Source organism: Bufo bufo, chromosome 4 (genome assembly GCF_905171765.1).
Source record: "Bufo bufo chromosome 4, aBufBuf1.1, whole genome shotgun sequence".
In the NCBI taxonomy this organism is placed as follows: domain Eukaryota; kingdom Metazoa; phylum Chordata; class Amphibia; order Anura; family Bufonidae; genus Bufo; species Bufo bufo.
The window spans coordinates 526,348,384-526,368,343 of NC_053392.1; the positions used below are offsets into that span (position 1 = coordinate 526,348,384).

Below are 19,960 nucleotides of genomic sequence, written 5' to 3' on the forward strand. Positions count from 1 at the left end.
CGTTGACACAATACAGAGACAATATCCCCCTCTGGCATTCCTCACCTAGTATGTGTGCTCATACCATCTTGAGGGGCTCTTCTACAGTACCTGCGCAGGCTGCAACTGGCATCACAAACTTATTTACACCTAGATCTGACCCACTGCATAGCAGCCCCAATGACCCAGTGTCCTGCTCATTGCATTGGGATAAGGAGACTGCATATGTGAGTAGGGTTGTTTCGGGTATCGAATTTTCGATACCCAATCAATATTTTTGTCTGGTAACGACCTCGATACCGGGATTTGCCTTTTTTCAATACTAGGCTTCGCTATTGCGCAGTCTAGTATCAGAGAACATCGAGCTCGCTGCTCTCAGCGCGCTCCATATTTTCCTCAGCAGCACAGGGGAGAAGGAAGCACTCTCTCCCTCCCCCCTGTGCCGCTGCTGCCATCAATGCGGAGAGAGGGGCGGGCGCACTGCACCACCAATGAAAGTAAATGTTTAATACAAATCTAGGAGGCGGGTGCTGGCGGGGAGCTGCGATCAGCGGCAGTTAACCCCTCAGGTGCCGCACCCGCCTCCTGTATTAAATGTTAATTATCATTGGTGGCGCAGTGTGCCCTCCCCCCCTCCTCTCCAGTATTAAAATCATTGGTAGTGCAGTGCGCCCCCTCAACCCCACAGTATTAAAATCATTGGTGGCACAGTGTGCCCCCACCCCTCAACCCCACCAGTAATAAAATCATTGGTGGCCACAGGGTCCCCTCCCCTCCTCCTCCTCATTGGTGGTGCAGTGGCAGTGTAATCCTGGGGCTCCGATCGGTTACCACTATGCACAGGGCAGCAGGGAGAGTGTGAAGTCCTATTCACCCTAATAGAGCTCGATTAGGGTGAATAGGACAAGGGATTAAAAGATCCCAGGTTCTAGCCCCCAAGGGGGGAAATAGTTATTAAATAAAAAAAACACCAAAATATTTAAGTATAAATCACCCCTTTCCCAATTTTACATATAAAATATATAAACAATAAATAAATAAACATATTACATATCACCTGGTCCGAAAAGTCCAAACTATTAAAATATTAAAAAAATGTCCTATGCGGTGAATGCCGTAACAGAAAAAAAAACAAAAAAAAAACTGATGGACGTTCCATAAAATGCAGAACGCACACGGCTTTTTTTGTTTATATTTTTTTTCGTGTGGTATTGAGTATCACAACCGAATCAAAATTTTGGTATCGAAACAATCAGCTTATTTCCACTGAAATGAATGGGAGCTGGGCTGCAGTAACCCATTATGACCACTACATTTTGAACAGAGCTGTGCTTCCTGTTCCATTCAAAGTTCTAGTTCTAGAGCCAAAGGCTGCAGGGAACACATAATAAGTGGGGGTGCGGAGTGCCAGTCCCTCACAGATCTCATAATAATGACTTATCCTCCGGATAGGTCATCAATATCAGGAGCCTGGAAAACCCCTTTACAAATTGGTCTGAGAGACTGCTAAATCAATGGAGACATTTCAGTAGACACAACGGAATGTGAGAGAATCTGTGGGGGTTGCTAGGACCTCGCACTGTTGGTACTCATTTGACCTCTGACGCCAGCTTGGTTGTGGCAGCATAATAATAGGGGATGATGGAATTGCATTACCTTGAAATGTTGTTGTTTTGTTATTATGCCAGTTTCTGCTTAATATCTGTGGATTTTTGTTTTAAAGGGTTTCTATCACTTTGTTTCACCTATTTAGCTTTCAGACACTAGCGATCCGCTAGTGTCTGCTTTATCTAACCATCCTAATATAAGAGCTTATTGTCCTGCCGTTTAGCTAAAAAAATAACTTATATAGATATGCAAATGAGCCTCTAGGTGCTATGGGGGCGTGATTAGCACCTAGAGGCTCCGTCTACCTTAACAAACTGCCGCCGCCCAGCGCGTCCCTCCAGCCCGCCCATCTCCAGCTGAAGCGATCCTCTCCGTGCGCGTCTCTGTTCTGCGCATGCGCAGTGAATGTCTGATCGCTTCCCTGCTCAGACATCTCCACTGCGCCTGTTCCTCGGAGCACTATGACGTCATCGGCGCAGGCGCAGTGGAGATGTCTGAGCAGGGAAGCGATCAGACATTCACTGCGCATGCGCCGAATACGAGGAGCATCGCATTCCGGAGGAGATGGGCGGGCTGGAGGGACGCGCTGGGTGGCGGCAGTTTGTTAAGGTAGACGGAGCCTCTAGGTGCTAATCACGCCCCCATAGCACCTAGAGGCTCATTTGCATATCTATATAAGTTATTTTTTTAGCTAAACGGCAGGACAATAAGCTCTTATATTAGGATGGTTAGATAAAGCAGACACTAGCGGATCGCTAGTGTCTGAAAGCTAAATAGGTGAAACGAAGTGATAGAAACCCTTTAAATGTTTTGGAAAAAACAAAAAAATGATGATAAAATGTTTACGTCTCTGATGACGCCATTGGGCCACACCAGTTGTCAACCAGATGCAGATGGTAGTAAATAACAGGGAGATGCTGCCGGGGTGCAGCCAGGGGCGGATTGGCCTTAGACCTTACAGGGGAATTTATAGGGATGCATTTTGTGCTGATTGGGGCAGTAGTTTATGATGGACTGTGGTGTTTGGCTCTGTTGGGGTTCTATAATGTGCCGCAATATGGAATTGCTGCCTACTTGTGTTGGCCCTGCCTTCCATCAATTTGGACCCGACTACAAAAGGGGGCCACTTTTAGTATTTTTTCCAGTGCCACTTTAAAGGGATTCTGTCACCGGGATTTTAGCGATAGAGATTTTCACACCATCACATCAGTCTCCACGATTTAGTTTAAAATCTACTAGTCTTACCCCCATCTGTCCTGTCATTTAGGGTAAAAATCGCTTTTTATTAATAAGCAAATGACCTCTATAAGGGGCTGTCCCTCTGTCCGTTGGAGCCCAGCCGCGCCCATTATCTCGGAGCCCAGCACCGCACCTCTGTTATTTATTCACTCCTCTTCCTTTGAGCAAAGTGCGCAGACAGCTGGCGCATGCGCGCTTGCTCCTGTGAGGCTTCTGCGGGCCGGGACCAGTGTCACCAGGGTGCATGCGCGAGATTACAGCGCACTGGAAAAAAATATACAAGCGAGGAGAGGAGTGAAATAATTAACAGAGGTGCGGTGCTGGGCTCCGAGATAATGGGCGCGGCTGGGCTCCAACGGACAGAGGGACAGCCCCTTGGGCTCCTTATAGAGGTCATTTGCTTATTAATAAAAGCGATTCTTACCCTAAATGACAGGGCAGATGGGGGTAAGACTAGCAGATTTTAAACTAAATCGTGGAGACTAATGTGATGGTGTGAAAATCTCTATCGCTAAAATCCAGGTGACAGAATCCCTTTAAGTTCCCAATCCGCCCCCCGGGTGCAGCGCTGGACCACTGCCAGGTAATAGGTTTTACATAATTGAGGCACCATCACTATGCCTGGCATTTTGGTGGTTATCTGTGTCCAGGAGCGGTGGGCCGATGCCCAGGGGGACACGAAATTCCTCCTGATGGCCGCAGGCCAGGTACATAATGATCTGATGCTCAACGGCCACAGTTATCCTCCTGCACTCAACTGTATTACCATCCTCAGGACGATGATACAGTTGAATACTGTATATTGTGCTGCACTGTACTATTTGATTCCGCTGCGGCGGTACGAGGTGCTGCACTATGGTATTGCTGCCCTGTCTACCTCTGTTGTCCCTGCCTACTTATGCTGCCCAACCTTCTATCAATTTAGTCCTGCCTACAACATGGGGACACTTTTAGTTTTTTTTTCCAGGGCCACTTTATGTTTCCAATCCGCCCCTGCCTGTGTCTATGGTTGATTTAGGGAGCATTCACATGTGGCAGATTTTGTTGCAGAAAATTTCTGCAGCTGAAGATCATTTCAATTCATGGAATTGTTCTAGGACCCGCACCTATCTCTAGAACGGAGCCCGCCAAGCAGAGCGTATTTTTGCAAGTCCCTTAGAAATGAATGGGAAGTGCACCGCGCAAGCGTGCCCACCGCTGACAGACCCGCTCCGCTATTTTGGCACTCCCGTAGAAATTAAAGTAGGGCGGCCGCAAATACATGTACCCATGTACCACTCTCCGAACACCTGTCTAGAGACAGGTGCAGGTGCCAGAGGTGGGACCCGCACCTATCAGACATTGACGGCAATTCCTAGCGCCATACATCACCAATGTCTGAGATGGGCCAACCCCTCTAACTAAAGTGTGAAAATGCACCTGAACTGTGCGTGAACTATATTTATTGGAGACATTTCGCAGACCGAACACTTCTGATCCTGTGAGTTCCTGCCTGACTGAGGGTCTACTGTACACACGACATTATGAGAGTGCTGCGGACAGGCAGGAATTGACAGCACTGTAAGGGCTCATTCAGACGATGGTGTTTAGTGGTCCGCAAATTGTGGATCCACAAAACACGAATACCGGCCGCGTGCGAAATGCCTATTCTTGTCGGCGAAAAATAGGACATTCTCTATCTTTTTTGAGGGGCCACGGAACGGAACTATGGATGACCCTTAAGCCGATGCGGTGAGTTCGGACAGAGGCGCAGTGTTTCATCCGGGAAATGCGGCCATTAGTCGTGTGTTTCCCAGACAGAACATGCTTGTGTGAATTTAGCCTTAGGGTACTTTTACACTTGCGGCAGGATGGATCCGACAGGCTGTTCACCCTCTTGGATCCGTCCTTCTGCCCCCATTGATTATAATGGGGACGGGGCGGAGCTCCGGCGCAGTACGGCAGTTCGCGGTGAGAGGCCGCCGGACTAAAAAGTCGGACATGCAGGACTTTTAGTCCAGCGGACTTTCGCCGTGCTGCGCCGGAGCTCCGCCCCGTCCCCATTATAGTCAATGGGGACGGAGCGGTGGCACGGCGAAATAGCGGAAGGACGGATCCGACAGGGTGAACAGCCTGTCAGATCCGTCCTGCCACAAGTGTGAAAGTAGCCTTAGGCTACATGCACACAACAGTGAAAAACGGACATGGGTTCACACCTGAGCATACTCTGTATGCACGATTTTATCGGGCGTTTACATACGCGGGAGGGAAACAAGCAAACGCCCATTGTCGCGCGTTCCTGGAAGTCTATGTGCGGGAACGCGCGACAATACGCCCCAAAGAAGCTCCTGTACTTCTTGGGGCGTAGGGCGTTTTATATCGCGTTCCTATGCGCTGGAAAATGCTCAGGTGAGAACCATGCCCATAGGGGATCATTGGTTTTTGCCTGTTGAGCGTTTTACCGCGCTGTAAAACGCTCAGGTGTGAACCCAGCCTTAGGCGGTTAGGAACTTGAAAAGCCTGATCTTCTGAAACTCCCAGCCTCTCCAGTTGACATCTTCTAGAGACCTGACACTACTGCCATATTTACACTGACTCGGCCTCATCCCTACCCAAACACACGGGCAGGCTACACCTGACAACCCACAACAATACCAATTCACTAACATTTAATGTTTGCATTTGCAACGGCAAAAAAAATAAACCACCAAGAGCGGATTAGGTCGCAAAGCACCATGGGATCAGTAGTTCCCTCCCCCTCCTCACACAGTACGCGCTCACCCTCGGGCTCCGGCTGAACACTACATTTCCCAGGATCCTTTTCGAGAAAAAAAAAATCGTTACTTCCAGATTTTGCGAGCGAGCAGCTGGTTCCCGCCCGCTTGGCGTCGCCGTTTCCAGGCAAGGTCTCCCCTGGTTACTACGCACGGCCATATTCCCCAACCCGACTACGCCAGAAGCGCAGCGCAGCCGGTGGTAGGAGACTGGCGCTTACGGCGCGCTGCCTCCGCCTCCTGTCCGTGATTGAGGACCGTGTATTACTTCACCCCCAGTGCTTTATGCGCCGTGCCTGTCATGGGTACTGATGCTGCGGCTCTTTAGCTCCTGCCAGCACAGTCTATGCGTTTTCTTGCGTCCTGCTGCTGAATGACCAGACCGATCCTGCATGAGATGCTGCAGTGACGGGTCGGTACTGCTGCGCTCACCCGTCCGTCAGCCTCCACCTGTTTGTGGCAGAGAACTTCCAGTCCTTGTGGGCAGCGGGTAGATGATGCCATGCTAGTAGCCGCCTGCAGCCAGGGGATTATGGTGGCACTAGCTGCTGGGAGCGGGGACATCAGGTGCTGACAGCGGAGGAGGAGCGGACACCCTGCCAGGAGAAGACCTTGTGCCACCCCCTGTACACACAGCAGTGTCCTTCTTGTATCATGGCGGATAGGACTGCTCCTGGATGCCAGCTGCGCCTGGAGTGGGTATACGGCTACAGGGGGCACCAGTGCCGCAACAACCTGTACTACACAGGCGGCAAGGAGGTGGTCTACTTCGTGGCCGGGGTGGGGGTGGTCTACAACACCCGGGAGCACAGCCAGAAATTCTTCCTTGGCCACAACGATGATATTATCAGGTAAGCAGCTGGCAGCATGCCAACATGGTGGGCACCCCCCCAGAGAAGGTGCAGGGATGCCCTCACCATAGAGTAATAGGGCACCTGGTGCCCATCCTCTGCCAGCGCCCAGACCGTCCTCGGTGGTCTTCTTATGCTGTGGCTTACAGCAATGTTTCCCCTAACAACTTGCTGAAATTGGGAATATTTGAGTCTCATGTTTTACTAGTCATTTCTAGTGTCACGGCTTACGTCCGCTGCCCGCAAGGCACTTTTGTTTCTTGAGGTCAACTTCCAAGACAGTGAATTTCCTTCTTAAAGGGCATCTGTCAGTAGTTTTGTACCTATGGAACTGGCTGACCTGTTGGCAACTGAAGGCATCTGTGTTGGTCCCATGTTCATATGTGCCCGCATTGCTGAGAAAAATGATGTTTTAATATATGCAAATGAGCCTCTAGGTGCAACGGGGGCGTTACCATTGCACCTAGAGGCTCTGCTCTCTCTGCAACTGTTGTGCCCTCTGCACTTTGATAGGGCCAGGCAGTGAAAACGTCATCACACCTGGTCCTGTCAATAAAGTACAGAGGGAGCCGCAGTTGCAAAGCGGAGCAATGGCAACACCCCCATTGCACCTAGAGCCTCATTTGCATATATTAAAACTTCATTTTTTTTCAGCGATGCGGGCACATATGAACATGGGACCAACACAGATGCCTTCAGCTGCCTAGCGCACATGTAACAGGTCAGCCAGTGTCATAGGTACAAATCTGCTGACAGATGCCCCTTAAGACCTCTCTCGCTGTGTGTTTACTTGTCTATGAGGTGGTGAAGCTGGTCATAGAGGTAACGAGCCTGCATCCCCGTTATATGGATGATTACCGGACACAGGCGTAGAGATGTATATAATTGTCCTTCTAGGATTTCTTCCACCAGAACATACTGGACAGAACCTCCAGGCGCTGGTATTCTAGATTCTACCATTGCCTTCTGCTATGTTCTAATTATGTTTAGGAAAACTGCGCCAAAAATGTCTTTTTTTTAAAAAGAATTCCCAACTCTAAACTCCCCACAGCTCCCATTTTCATTGGTCAGATCTCATCTTCTTCTTGAGTCATCATGATTAGTGATGAGCGTTAGGGGCAATATTCAAATTTGCGATATTTCGTGGATATTTGGGCGAATATTTGCCATATATTTGCAAATTCGTGATCTCCAGTCATTGTTTTCTTGGTTGCAAAAAGCGACAATCGGAAAATTCTCGCTAAAAAAAATCTGCGATACCAAAATTCGTGATCAACACATCTCCTAAAGTCAAAGATATTGCAGCCTTCTCATTGGCCCACAAGCAAGAAGCAGGGAGGGATCATGGGTGCTGATGAAAAAAATCTAGAATATTCGCGATTACAAAGATATAGCGCTATATTGTAGATATTCACAAATTCTCAAAGCGCCAATATTCACGCTAAAAATTCGCGATTAGATTAGTCGCGATCAACACTAGTCATGACCGTCCAGTGTGTCTCAGGAATGACAGTCCCATCTGCCAAGAAAGTCTTCCTTATTCATCCTCTGGACCTTGTAGTTTTTTTGCTTTCTAAGATTTTTCCAACTGTGGGGTCATTAGACAAGCCCCTCTCTGGAAGAACCGTAGAGTCAGTGAGCAACGGGTGCGCCAGAGCTAATGCTGCTGGTGGGGGTGTGCGGAGCAGGGGTCCCTCGCTATGATATCTGTTTGCCCTAATAGAGCTTTGCATAGGGTTGACTGGACAACCCCTTTAAAGAGCTTCAGTCATGATATATGTGCACTAGACATCATGATCTTGGTCCCATCGTCCTAGGTGCCAGCATTCTTGAGAAAATTAATATTTTATAATAAGCAAATGAGCTCCTAGGAGCAATGAGGGCGGTGCCGTTGCACTTTGTAGCTCCCAGAGGCTCCGCTCACTGCCCCAGCACTTTCTGACAGGGCCAGGCGGTATGGACGTCCTGACGCCTAGCCCTAAAGTCTTGCGGGAGCTTGTTCAGCGCATGCGCTGGTACAGGGATGGAGGCATCGGCCTCATTTGCATATTATAAAACATCATTTTTCTCAAGAATAGGCACCTAGGAAGATGGGACCAAGACCATGATGTTCAACTGTCTAGTGCACTTGTCTCCTGTGAGATGGTTTTATTGCGACATGTCTGATGACACAACCCCTTTAAAGGAGTTTTCTAGCTTCATACCTGATTTTAATTTAGCCAGGACTATACTGTGCCTAAATAATAAAACGCCTGCTTCCCGCCCTTTGGTTCCAGCGCAGAAGTCCCGATCTGCGCGCCTTCCAGTCCCTAAACTTCTGGACGGGGGTCACGTCCTCCACTGAGACCATGCACTGGCCTCAGCGGGGACATGTCCTCTAGTGTCCTTTACCTCTGGGACCTGCACCTATCTGTAGAGCAGGGCTCCCAGCTGATGTGGATGGAGACATGGCCATGGCTGGACAGCTCTCTTTATTGACTCCTATGGGATTTATGAAAACAGCTCTGAGTATGAATATTTTTGGAACTCTCATTTAAAGGGAACCTGTCACCGGGATTTTGTGTATAGAGCTGAGGACACGGGTTGCTAGATGGCCGCTAACACATCCGCAATATCCATTCCCCATAGCTCTGTGTGCTTTTATTGTGTAAAAAAAAACGATTTGATACATATGCAAATTAACCTGAGATGAGTCCTGTCCCTGACTCATCTCACATACAGGACTCATCTCAGGTAAATTTGCATATGTATCAAATCGTTTTTTTTTACACAATAAAAGCACACAGAGCTATGGGGAATGGATATTGCGGATGTGTTAGCGGCCATCTAGCAACACATGTCCTCAGCTCTACACTGCGTGCAGAATTATTAGGCAAATGAGTATTTTGACCACATCATCCTCTTTATGCATGTTGTCTTACTCCAAGCTGTATAGGCTCGAAAGCCTACTACCAATTAAGCATATTAGGTGATGTGCATCTCTGTAATGAGAAGGGGTGTGGTCTAATGACATCAACACCCTATATCAGGTGTGCATAATTATTAGGCAACTTCCTTTCCTTTGGCAAAATGGGTCAAAAGAAGGACTTGACAGGCTCAGAAAAGTCAAAAATAGTGAGATATCTTGCAGAGGGATGCAGCACTCTTAAAATTGCAAAGCTTCTGAAGCGTGATCATCGAACAATCAAGCGTTTCATTCAAAATAGTCAACAGGGTCGCAAGAAGCGTGTGGAAAAACCAAGGCGCAAAATAACTGCCCATGAACTGAGAAAAGTCAAGCGTGCAGCTGCCAAGATGCCACTTGCCACCAGTTTGGCCATATTTCAGAGCTGCAACATCACTGGAGTGCCCAAAAGCACAAGGTGTGCAATACTCAGAGACATGGCCAAGGTAAGAAAGGCTGAAAGACGACCACCACTGAACAAGACACACAAGCTGAAATGTCAAGACTGGGCCAAGAAATATCTCAAGACTGATTTTTCTAAGGTTTTATGGACTGATGAAATGAGAGTGAGTCTTGATGGGCCAGATGGATGGGCCCGTGGCTGGATTGGTAAAGGGCAGAGAGCTCCAGTCCGACTCAGACGCCAGCAAGGTGGAGGTGGAGTACTGGTTTGGGCTGGTATCATCAAAGATGAGCTTGTGGGGCCTTTTCGGGTTGAGGATGGAGTCAAGCTCAACTCCCAGTCCTACTGCCAGTTTCTGGAAGACACCTTCTTCAAGCAGTGGTACAGGAAGAAGTCTGCATCCTTCAAGAAAAACATGATTTTCATGCAGGACAATGCTCCATCACACGCGTCCAAGTACTTCACAGCGTGGCTGGCAAGATAGGGTATAAAAGAAGAAAATCTAATGACATGGCCTCCTTGTTCACCTGATCTGAACCCCATTGAGAACCTGTGGTCCATCATCAAATGTGAGATTTACAAGGAGGGAAAACAGTACACCTCTCTGAACAGTGTCTGGGAGGCTGTGGTTGCTGCTGCACGCAATGTTAATGGTGAACAGATCAAAACACTGACAGAATCCATGGATGGCAGGCTTTTGAGTGTCCTTGCAAAGAAAGGTGGCTATATTGGTCACTGATTTGTTTTTGTTTTGTTTTTGAATGTCAGAAATGTATATTTGTGAATGTTGAGATGTTATATTGGTTTCACTGGTAAAAATAAATAATTGAAATGGGTATATATTTGTTTTTTGTTAAGTTGCCTAATAATTATGCACAGTAATAGTCACCTGCACACACAGATATCCCCCTAAAATAGCTAAAACTAAAAACAAACTAAAAACTACTTCCAAAAATATTCAGCTTTGATATTAATGAGTTTTTTGGGTTCATTGAGAACATGGTTGTTGTTCAATAATAAAATTAATCCTCAAAAATACAACTTGCCTAATAATTCTGCACTCCCTGTATACACAAAATCCCGGTGACAGGTTCCCTTTAAGTGAATGGAGATATCTGCATGCATCGAGATAGGAGTACCCCTTTAATAAGAAAAATAAGGGCAGGCTTACACTAGTGTACAGTATGCCGGCACCTGACATAACTCATGCACTTATAGCATTAATTAACATACATAGTACAATAAGAATAAAAATTTATAATTATAAATCCTGCCTTGGGAATTTTAGCAACTGCTGAAGTGAGCCCCCCTCTCCCACATTAAAGGTTCTTTGATGAACCCACCAGTGTGCCCTTAGCAGCTGCCCACTTTGCCTGCTTTCTGTATTTCTTGTGCCGTACATTGTGTAGTGGCTGTGCTTGGTACTGCAGCCCGCGCCGTTCACCTGAATAGGACTGGATTGCACATAGGCCATGTGAGCGATAAACGTGACGTCCCTGGCCTAGGAAGAGGCTGCGGGGCCCACGGCAGCGTCCTGACCACTTGGAACAGCTGATTGGTGGAGTGCTGGGAATCAGACCCCCAGCAATCTGATATTGATGACTTTTATCCTGAGGATAGGTTGTCAATAATGTGCTCCTGGAAAACCCCTTTAAGGGGAAATTCCCTGGAGGATTCAGCATTTGTTATGAGGGAAATGGAATAGAAGAAGCATTCAGTCGGTAATCATGACATCTTTTTGGCTCTCGTCATGGGTCATTCTTTCACGTACAGTTTTCTACCTTGGGGTGGTTATGCTCTTACCCACAAGAACAGCTCTCTGTGGCTTGGATTCTTTGTGGGAGACATTCCTCATAGATCCTGGTTTAGGTCGGCATGATAGACTAGACTGGTGATGGTGCAGGCCGTGGGAGTACACTGGTATGCCAAACCCATTGTCGTGCCCATGGAACCAGCCAGTTTAAGACGACAGCGTAGTTGCCAACTGTCTCGAATTTTGATGTTTAGAGGCTGTCATGGCAAATTCGGACTGAGCGGGATTAATGCAAACCTTGCTAGATTTGGGCCTTCCCAGAGCAGGGCTTATATGCCCCGAATATACCAGGTAAAATATTACAGCACAGTATGTGAGAAGTGCCTTGTGGCATGGTAGGGTGTTCTGGAAATAGCTACCAAAAATGTCAGCTGAAGGCATCTGTGTTGGTCCCATGTCCATATGTGCCCGCACTGCTGAGGTAAAGGATCTTTTTATATATACAAATGAGCCTCCAGGAGCAACGGGGGCGTTACCACTACATCTAGAGGCTCGGCTCTCTCTGCAACTGCTGTGCCCTCTGCACTTTGATTGACAGGACGAGGCAGTGAAAGCGTCATCACACCTGGCCCTGTCAATCAAAGTGGAGAGGGAGCGGCAGTTGCAGAGAGAGCAGAGCCTGTAATGGCAACTTGCATATACTAAAACTTCATTTTTCTCAGCAATGCGGGCACATATGAACATGGGACCAACACAGATGCCTTCGGCTGCCAAGCGCGCATGGAACAGGTCTGCCAGTTTCATAGGTACAAATCTGCTGACAGATGCCCTTTTAAGGGTCCCATCTACCCTTTAAGTGTATCCATATAGGGGGAGATTTATCAAACTGGTGTAAAGTAGAACTGGCTTAGTTGCCTATAGCAACCAATCAGATTCAATATTTCATTTTCCAAAGGAGCTGTGAAAAATGAAAGGCGGAATCTGATTGGTTGCTATGGGCATCTACGTCAGTTCTACTTCACACCAGTTTGATAAATGACCCCCATAGTTTTTATATTGAACTGAATGATAAAGCAGTCTGCAGTAAGCTTCTATACAGGGGATGTGGTGATCGATATCAGAAACAAAATGGAGCTTTGACTTCTTCAAAATGATATAAAATCAGCATAGAATCCTAAATGGACGACGGTCTTTCTGGTTCAGGACTGTATTCTGCTAATGGCACCAGAAGAAAACCCCCAGGAAAAGTCTAATCCGCAGTGTTATCTTCTACTATTACCGAGTTTACTTGTGAAAGGAGCAATGTTACTGCAGACGTGTAGTAGGAATGATAGAAAAGTGCAGGGTGATGCCATGGGGGTTACTGGTGAAATTTGGGGTCAGAATGCGCCGTAGACCCCCTTCAGCTTTCTTGGACAGAGCTTCATACATGTATTGCCAGTCCTTCATGCAGTATACACATTGTAGTAATGTCCTGACTATTGGTTGTGTATGAGATGTTCGGCAAACATCGGGGATAAAACAGATTGGACATGTTGAATCTCGACATGCCCGATCGATGTCCAGCAAGAGATGTCTGGCTTATTTCCCTCTCCCTTTTGAATTGAGTAAGCAAGTGTATGGGGTGGAGGGGTCAGGAGGAGTAGTTGTCAGCCGAACGCTTGTATGACCAGCTTTAGTAGATCTGCACCGTCTGTTTGGAGATTGATTAGGGTTATTCCCATATCTACAGGATACGCCATTAAAGGGCAGCTGTCAGCAGATTTGCACCTAAGACACTGGCTGACCTGTTACATGTGCGCTTGGCAGCTGAAGGCATCTGTGTTGGTCCCATGTCCATATGTGCCCGCATATGCAAATGAGCCTCTAGGAGCAACGGGGGCGTTACCATTAGACCTAGAGGCTCTGCTCTCTCTGCAATTGCCATGCCCTCTGCACTTTGATTGACAGGGCCAAGTGTGATGACGTTTTCACTGCCTGGCCCTGTCAATCGAAGTGGAGAGAGCACAGCAGTTGCAGAGAGAGCACAGCAGATCTCAAGAATGGGTGTCTATCATGAGGTGGCAGTGCGTACGTGGCTCTGTCTATCCACTTCTTTGGGAGTTCCAATGATCGCCGAGTAAGCGAGTGCAGCCACCTCTCAGTTCCTAGCAGCGTGAAACTGGACCCTGTTCTCAGGATAGGTGCAGGTCCCACCCCTGAGACCCCGACTCACAGATGTATGTCCAGAGAAGAAGGGCGGTGTGGGGCACAGTGTACACCATGGGTGTATTGTGCCAACATGAGATTCATTTTAGTTGGACTCGACAAGAATAATAATCATTTCTAGTGATGGGAGTGAGAAAAATGCAGATTGCACATGGAAGGCGTCCGTATGGTTTACGGATCTCAATACGACCCGGTCGTGTGCGTGAGCCCTAACACATATGTAGCACATATTATACTGGTGGGCAGAGGCAAAGTCATCGGGGTGTAAAGTGGATCCATGAAGAAAAGAGCCTGACGTTGGTTTGGAGTCTTTGTAGGCAGATGGTAAGAGTATTTATAATGTAGGAATAACCAGAGTTTGGTCCACAAATTGTTAATCCCTTACAGCGCACGACCTTTACGTTACATGTATTAGCGCCCTCCGGGGAATTACAGTAATTGGCAGTGCAATAGCGCTTAATGGTGGCACACAGCGCTGTCTAGTCTGGAGACCCAGTGTGAGTCCGGCCTCCACCTCTGCACGCTCCTGTGTCTAGGCCTTTTAATGTCTGCCAATTGACCTTTTATCTGTATGGCTTCCTTTCTTCCCCTGCTATAATGGCGGCACATGTCTAGGCATCTCTGCACTTCGTTAAAACATTTTGCCCCATGAGACGCACCTCCCATGTATTCCATTAGAAGGCACCCTCAGCGGGCAACGTGCAAGATTTACAACCTACATTATTTATCACCAGTCCGTTCCCACAGTCACATTCCTAAGGCTACTTTCACACCAGTGTTTTTGCTGGATCCGTCAAAAACACTTCCGTTCTGATAAGGGTACTTTCACACTTGCGGCAGAGGATTCCGGCAGGCAGGTCCGTGAATCCGGACGCAAACTGATGGCATTTGTCAGACGGATCCGGATGCGGATCTGTCTGACAAATGCATTGAAATACCAGATCAGTTTCTCCGGTGTCATCTGGAAAAATGGATGCGGTATAAATTTTTTTTTCATTATTAAAGGTCTGCGCATGCAGATCAGAAAGCCAGATCCGTTTTGCCGGAACACTTAACCCGGCAAAAATACACTTCAATGTAAATTAATGCCGGATCCGGCATTCCGGCAAGTGTTCAGTATTTTTGGCCAGAGAGAAAACTGCACCATGCTGCGGTATTTTCTCCGTCCATAAAACGTAAGAGGGACTGAACTGATGCATCCTGAACGGATTGCTCTCCATTCAGAATGCATTAGGATAAAACTGATCAGTTCTTTTCCGGTATTGAGCCCCTGTGACGGAACTCAATGCCGGAAAAGAAAAACGCTAGTGTGAAAGTACCCTAATACAGCCGTCTGCATCCGTTATGAACGGATCCGGTTGTATTATCTCTAAAATAGCCAAGACGGATCCGTCTCTAAAACCATTGTAAGTCAATGGGGGACGGATCCGTTTTCTTTTGTGTCAGAGGAAATGGATCCGTCACCATTTACTTACATTGTGAGTCATGGCGGATGCGTCTTGCTCCGCGTCCGCGTTTTTGTGTGCGGCATGGGAATGCAATGAAGCGGAATGGAAGGCATTTTGGTGCACTCCGTTCCTTTCAGTTCAGTTTTGTCCCCATTGACAATGAATGGGGACAAATCGGAAGCGTTTTCCCCGCTATTGAGATCCTATGACGGAACTCCATAGCGGAAAGGGAAAACGATGGTGTGAAAGTCGCCTCATTGTGATAGGAGTGTCTGCAGAAACCCCAGTATCTCCCTTGCAGAGACATCAGAGCACTATGGGTACGTCCACACGTGGTGGATTCGGCGAGGCTCATGCACACAAACGTATTTTTTATCCGCATCCGATCCGCATTTTATGATGGTCGGGTGTGGACCCGTTCTCTTCAATGGGGCCGCAAAAGATACAGATACTGTAGCTGTCCGAATCCGGATGCCTGTTCCGTGCCGTCTGCAAAAATATAGAACATGTCCTATTCTTGTCTGCATTACGAACAAGTAGAGGACTGTTCTATTATGACCCGGACGTTCCTTACCACAAAATACAGAGAATACACAGCTGGTATCTGTGTTTTTGTGGACCGCCAAACAGGCAATGGTTGTGTGCATGAGCCCTAAAATTCATCCACTTTATGGCAACAGTAAGGCCAAGTTCACACCAGTTATTTCAATGTGCTGTCCGCATCCGCATTTCCGGAGCGCTGCCCCGATCTTCCGGTCCGGGGCTCCGGAAAGATATAGAACATGTCCTATTCTTGTCTGCAATTGCGGACAAGAATAGGCAGTTCTATGGGGGTGCCGGCCGGATGTATTGCGGACCCCTCTTGTGAGCATATTCAGTCCCCTATCACTGCCCCTGTATGGACACAACATCACAGGAAATGAGAAAAAGCTGCATGGACATGGTCATGTGACCACAGCTCAGAACCGGAGATATAAGCAATAAAGGTAAAATAAATACTTTACAAAATTACAGCGACCGTCATAAATTAAGGGAAAACCCTTTTAAGATCTTTTTAAAACTCCTCAATTTAGCATCATGAATTCTAATGTGGAATGCTGGGCAACTATATCCCAAAATGAGAAGCATATTTTAAGGAAAATACAAGTACAAGGGATGTGGACTTTAGGGAGTAGTCCTTCAGAACACTCCAGAAGTACAGATGAGCAAATTTCCCAAAATTCGTTTCGGGTCCAAATTGGCTTTCAGATTTAATTTGGTTTGAATCTGTATGCTTTCCGCATGTCCGCGTCACAAAAGATAGAGCATGTCCTATTCTGGTCCACAAAATTCAGACTCACATGGATCACATCCGTATTTTGCGGATCCGCGATTTGCAGACCTCAAAACGGATACGATCGTGGGCATGAGCACTTAGTAGTTGTTTTTTTTTTTCCATTTATTTGTTTTGTTACTCCTTGCTCTCTTGGCGTTCATGGAACCCTGCATTTCACTGGGGTGTAAGGCTTGTTTCCCACAAATGTAATAGCCACAAATCCTGGCCCAACTCCAGTCTGATGAAGTAAATGAAACTGTTACGGCTGTGGACCCACTGTACCAACCAAACTGGTTGGCTGTTGACCTACGGTGATCAGAAGCACCAGTGAAGCACCAAAGGATCAGACAGTGCTTGTGGCCAAGAAATAGGCAGAGGTCAGGGCATGAGGCTCAGGGTCAGAGTGCAGGAAATTAGGCAGAAGATGGTACAAAGCAGACAAACAGATTATAGCTCTTTAGCAAGGACTAGAAAACTAAAGGATCCTAACAGAACCTATTGATCAGGCAAGTACTAAAAGGACTAGCCAGGTACAGTATATATAGTAGCATCTGATTAGCAATTGTACACAGCCATGTAGCAGCTGACGGAGCAGGAGAAGATTAACCCCTGCAGTGTTGCAGACTGAGGTTCAATAAATACAAACCGCAAAACACACAGGACATACAGACACACAGGGTGCGTGGTGCCATATCCATGCCCGTCCGGGAGAGCAGGGCAGCGATGACACTAAGGCTGGGTTCACATCACATTTATGTCTTATGTTTAATTTATGCAAAAAATGTATACACTAAACGGACGCCTCAGACGAATGCCATACAGTAGCACCTTAAACGTAGGGCACAAATGTGATGTGAACCCAGCGTAAGAGGAATGTAGCTTAGCCGATATTTTATTGTTTGGAAGGGAGACAGTTAAAGGGGTTGTCTCATCATGGACAATGGGGGCATATCGCTTGGATATGCCCCCATTGTCTTATAGGTGCGGGTCCCACCGCTGGAACCGCACCTATATCAAGAACGGAGCCCCGCAAGGTGGTGGCTGGAGGACTTCGGTCTGGCCACCACCACACCGGCTCCCTATAGAAGTGAATGGAAGCGTACCGTGCATGCGCGGACCCCGCTCCCATTCATTTCTATGGGGCCGACGGAAATAGCCGAGCCAGCGCTCGGTTATTTTTGACGGCCCCATAGAAAATGAATAGAGGGCTGCTGCGCATGCGCAGTGCGCCCTCCTTCACTTGCGTGGCTCCGTTCTCGATATAGGTGCGGGTCCCAGCGGAGGGACCCGCACCTATAAGACAATGGGGGCATATCCTAGCGATATGCCCCCATTGTCCATGATGAGACAACCCCTTTAATAATCATATGGTATTACTGGCTGTCTCCCTTGAGTTCGTGTACATGATGGATCAACCTTTGGCGTTGGGTGGCAGCAGAGCAGATACTATAGAAGCCTAAGCATCTGATTGACAGCGTTTCATGCCTCGTTTATTAGAGAGGCAGATAATTGAAGCTCATTACTATTGTTGCTGCGGGTTTGATTTATGTGACATTTTTCCATTTTTGAGATATGTTTTCGTGTGTAAGATGAATAATTGAAGATGAAGGCAATCGGTTTTATCGGAACAGCAGCTATAATGCAGAAAACAGCTCCACGTCTAGAAATAGCAGCCAGTGATTTTGTCTGACACAGCGCTCATAAATTTAGTGTGGCATAGTTCATCTCGACTCGTTCACATCTAAGCTTGGAAAATGCAGTTTGTCTGCCATTGTTTGCTTGTCTATTATGAAGCTGACTCTCCATTCTGTCTCTGTCAGGCAGGACGGTTGTGAAAAGTCTGTATGCTTACTATCTGCATCGATTGACCCAAAAGTCAGTATCTCAGAAAATTTGAATATTGTGAAAAGGTGCAATATTGTAGACTCATGGAAAGGGTCCTAAAACATCAGTTTCCTAAGCCTTTAAATGGTCCCGCAGTCTGGTTTAGTAGGCTACACAAAAATGGGGAAGACTGCTGACTTGAGGGTTGTCCATAAGACAGTCATTGACACCCTCCACAAGATGGGGAAGACACAATATGTAATTGCTAAAGAAGCTGGCTGTTCACAGAGTGCTGTATCTAAGCATATTAATGGAATGATGAGTGGTAGAATTTTTTTTATTTTATTTTTCAAAAACAGCAAACAACAGACAATACAAGTCTCAAAAACAGAGTCACTCACACTCATAATTCATGGCAACAGCGAGTTCTGTTTAACGCCTAGCAAAGTATTTCTCATGAGATACATCAATTACGTGTGTATATATTCTTGCCTGCACTGTAGCCCAGTGTTATTGACTCCATAGGTTCGACCAACAGACACTCACACATCTACCACGACGCCACGGGTTCCCCACCACCTCTAGACGACCAATGTCGTTACCGCCAACCAAGGCCAAAAAGTTTAGCTTATACATTGGCAGGGCTGCATCTATAATCTGCGTCCAGTGTTGAACAGAAGGGATTTTAGGAGGCTTCTAGTTTAGTAAGGCTACTTTCACACTAGCGTTCGGGGCTCAGCTTGTGAGTTCCGTTTGAAGGCTCTCACAAGCGGCCCCGAACGGATCCGTCCAGTCCTAATGCATTCTGAGTGGAGGCGGATCCGCTCAGAATGCATCAGTCTGGCAGCGTTTGTCCTCCGCTCCGCTCAGCAGACGGACACCTGAACGCTGCTTGCAGCGTTCGGGTGTCCGCCTGGCCGTGCGGAGGCGAACGGATCCGTCCAGACTTACAATGTAAGTCAATGGGGACGGATCCGTTTGAAGATGACACAGTATGGCTCAATTTTCAAACGGATCCGTCCCCCATTGACTTTCAATGTAAAGTCTGAACGGATCCGTTTGCATTATCATGAACAAAAAAAAAAAAAAAAAAATTGTTCATGGTAATGCAAACGGATCCGTTCTGAACGGATCCAAGCGTTTGCATTATAGGTGCGGATCCGTCTGTGCAGATACCAGACGGATCCGCACCAAACGCAGGTGTGAAAGTAGCCTTAGATGGATTTACTAGCATACAACATTAGGAGCCGGTATAGCATCCTGGAATACTTGGTCTGAATCAAATCATTGAGCAATCCCAGCAGTCTGTTCTCTGGGGAGCAAACCTCCTGTAGTCCCAGCCTCCGGTTCAGAAACTCATGTATCTCCGACCAGTAGGCAGCAATAATTGAGAAAGTCCAGATCATATGGATCAGAGTTCCCCGGTCTGCAACACATCTAGTGCACTGAGCGCTAGCAGGTTTACGCATACGTTCCAATCTAACTGGAGTTAAATAAATACAATGTAACCATTTGATCTGGATCAACTGGTCTCTAGCACTAATAACAGTTTTTCTCCAATTGTACAGTATCACTTTCTCATGCCTATCTTCTAGTTCTGGAATATCTGCCTTCCATCTGGCCAAGGATCTGGAA

The 19,960-nt window shown here is 47.2% G+C and overlaps 1 protein-coding gene and 1 long non-coding RNA gene across 2 annotated transcripts in view; one reads left to right on the forward strand and one right to left on the reverse strand.

Annotated features, from left to right (window-relative positions):
- Positions 1-2,213: 2,213 nt before the first annotated feature.
- On the reverse strand, positions 2,214-12,364 carry LOC120998875. The gene is made up of 3 exons (XR_005778497.1): positions 12,233-12,364; positions 11,591-11,592; positions 2,214-2,257 (listed from the first exon to the last, which is right to left on the reverse strand). It is a non-coding gene; the product is annotated as an uncharacterized LOC120998875 (long non-coding RNA).
- Positions 5,879-19,960, forward strand: part of EML6 (EMAP like 6) — a 198,419-nt gene continuing 184,337 nt past the window's right edge. The window contains exon 1 of the mRNA XM_040429747.1: positions 5,879-6,430. Coding sequence (XP_040285681.1) covers positions 6,234-6,430 — 197 coding nt within the window. The 5' untranslated portion in view covers positions 5,879-6,233. The remainder of the gene's footprint in view (positions 6,431-19,960) is intronic.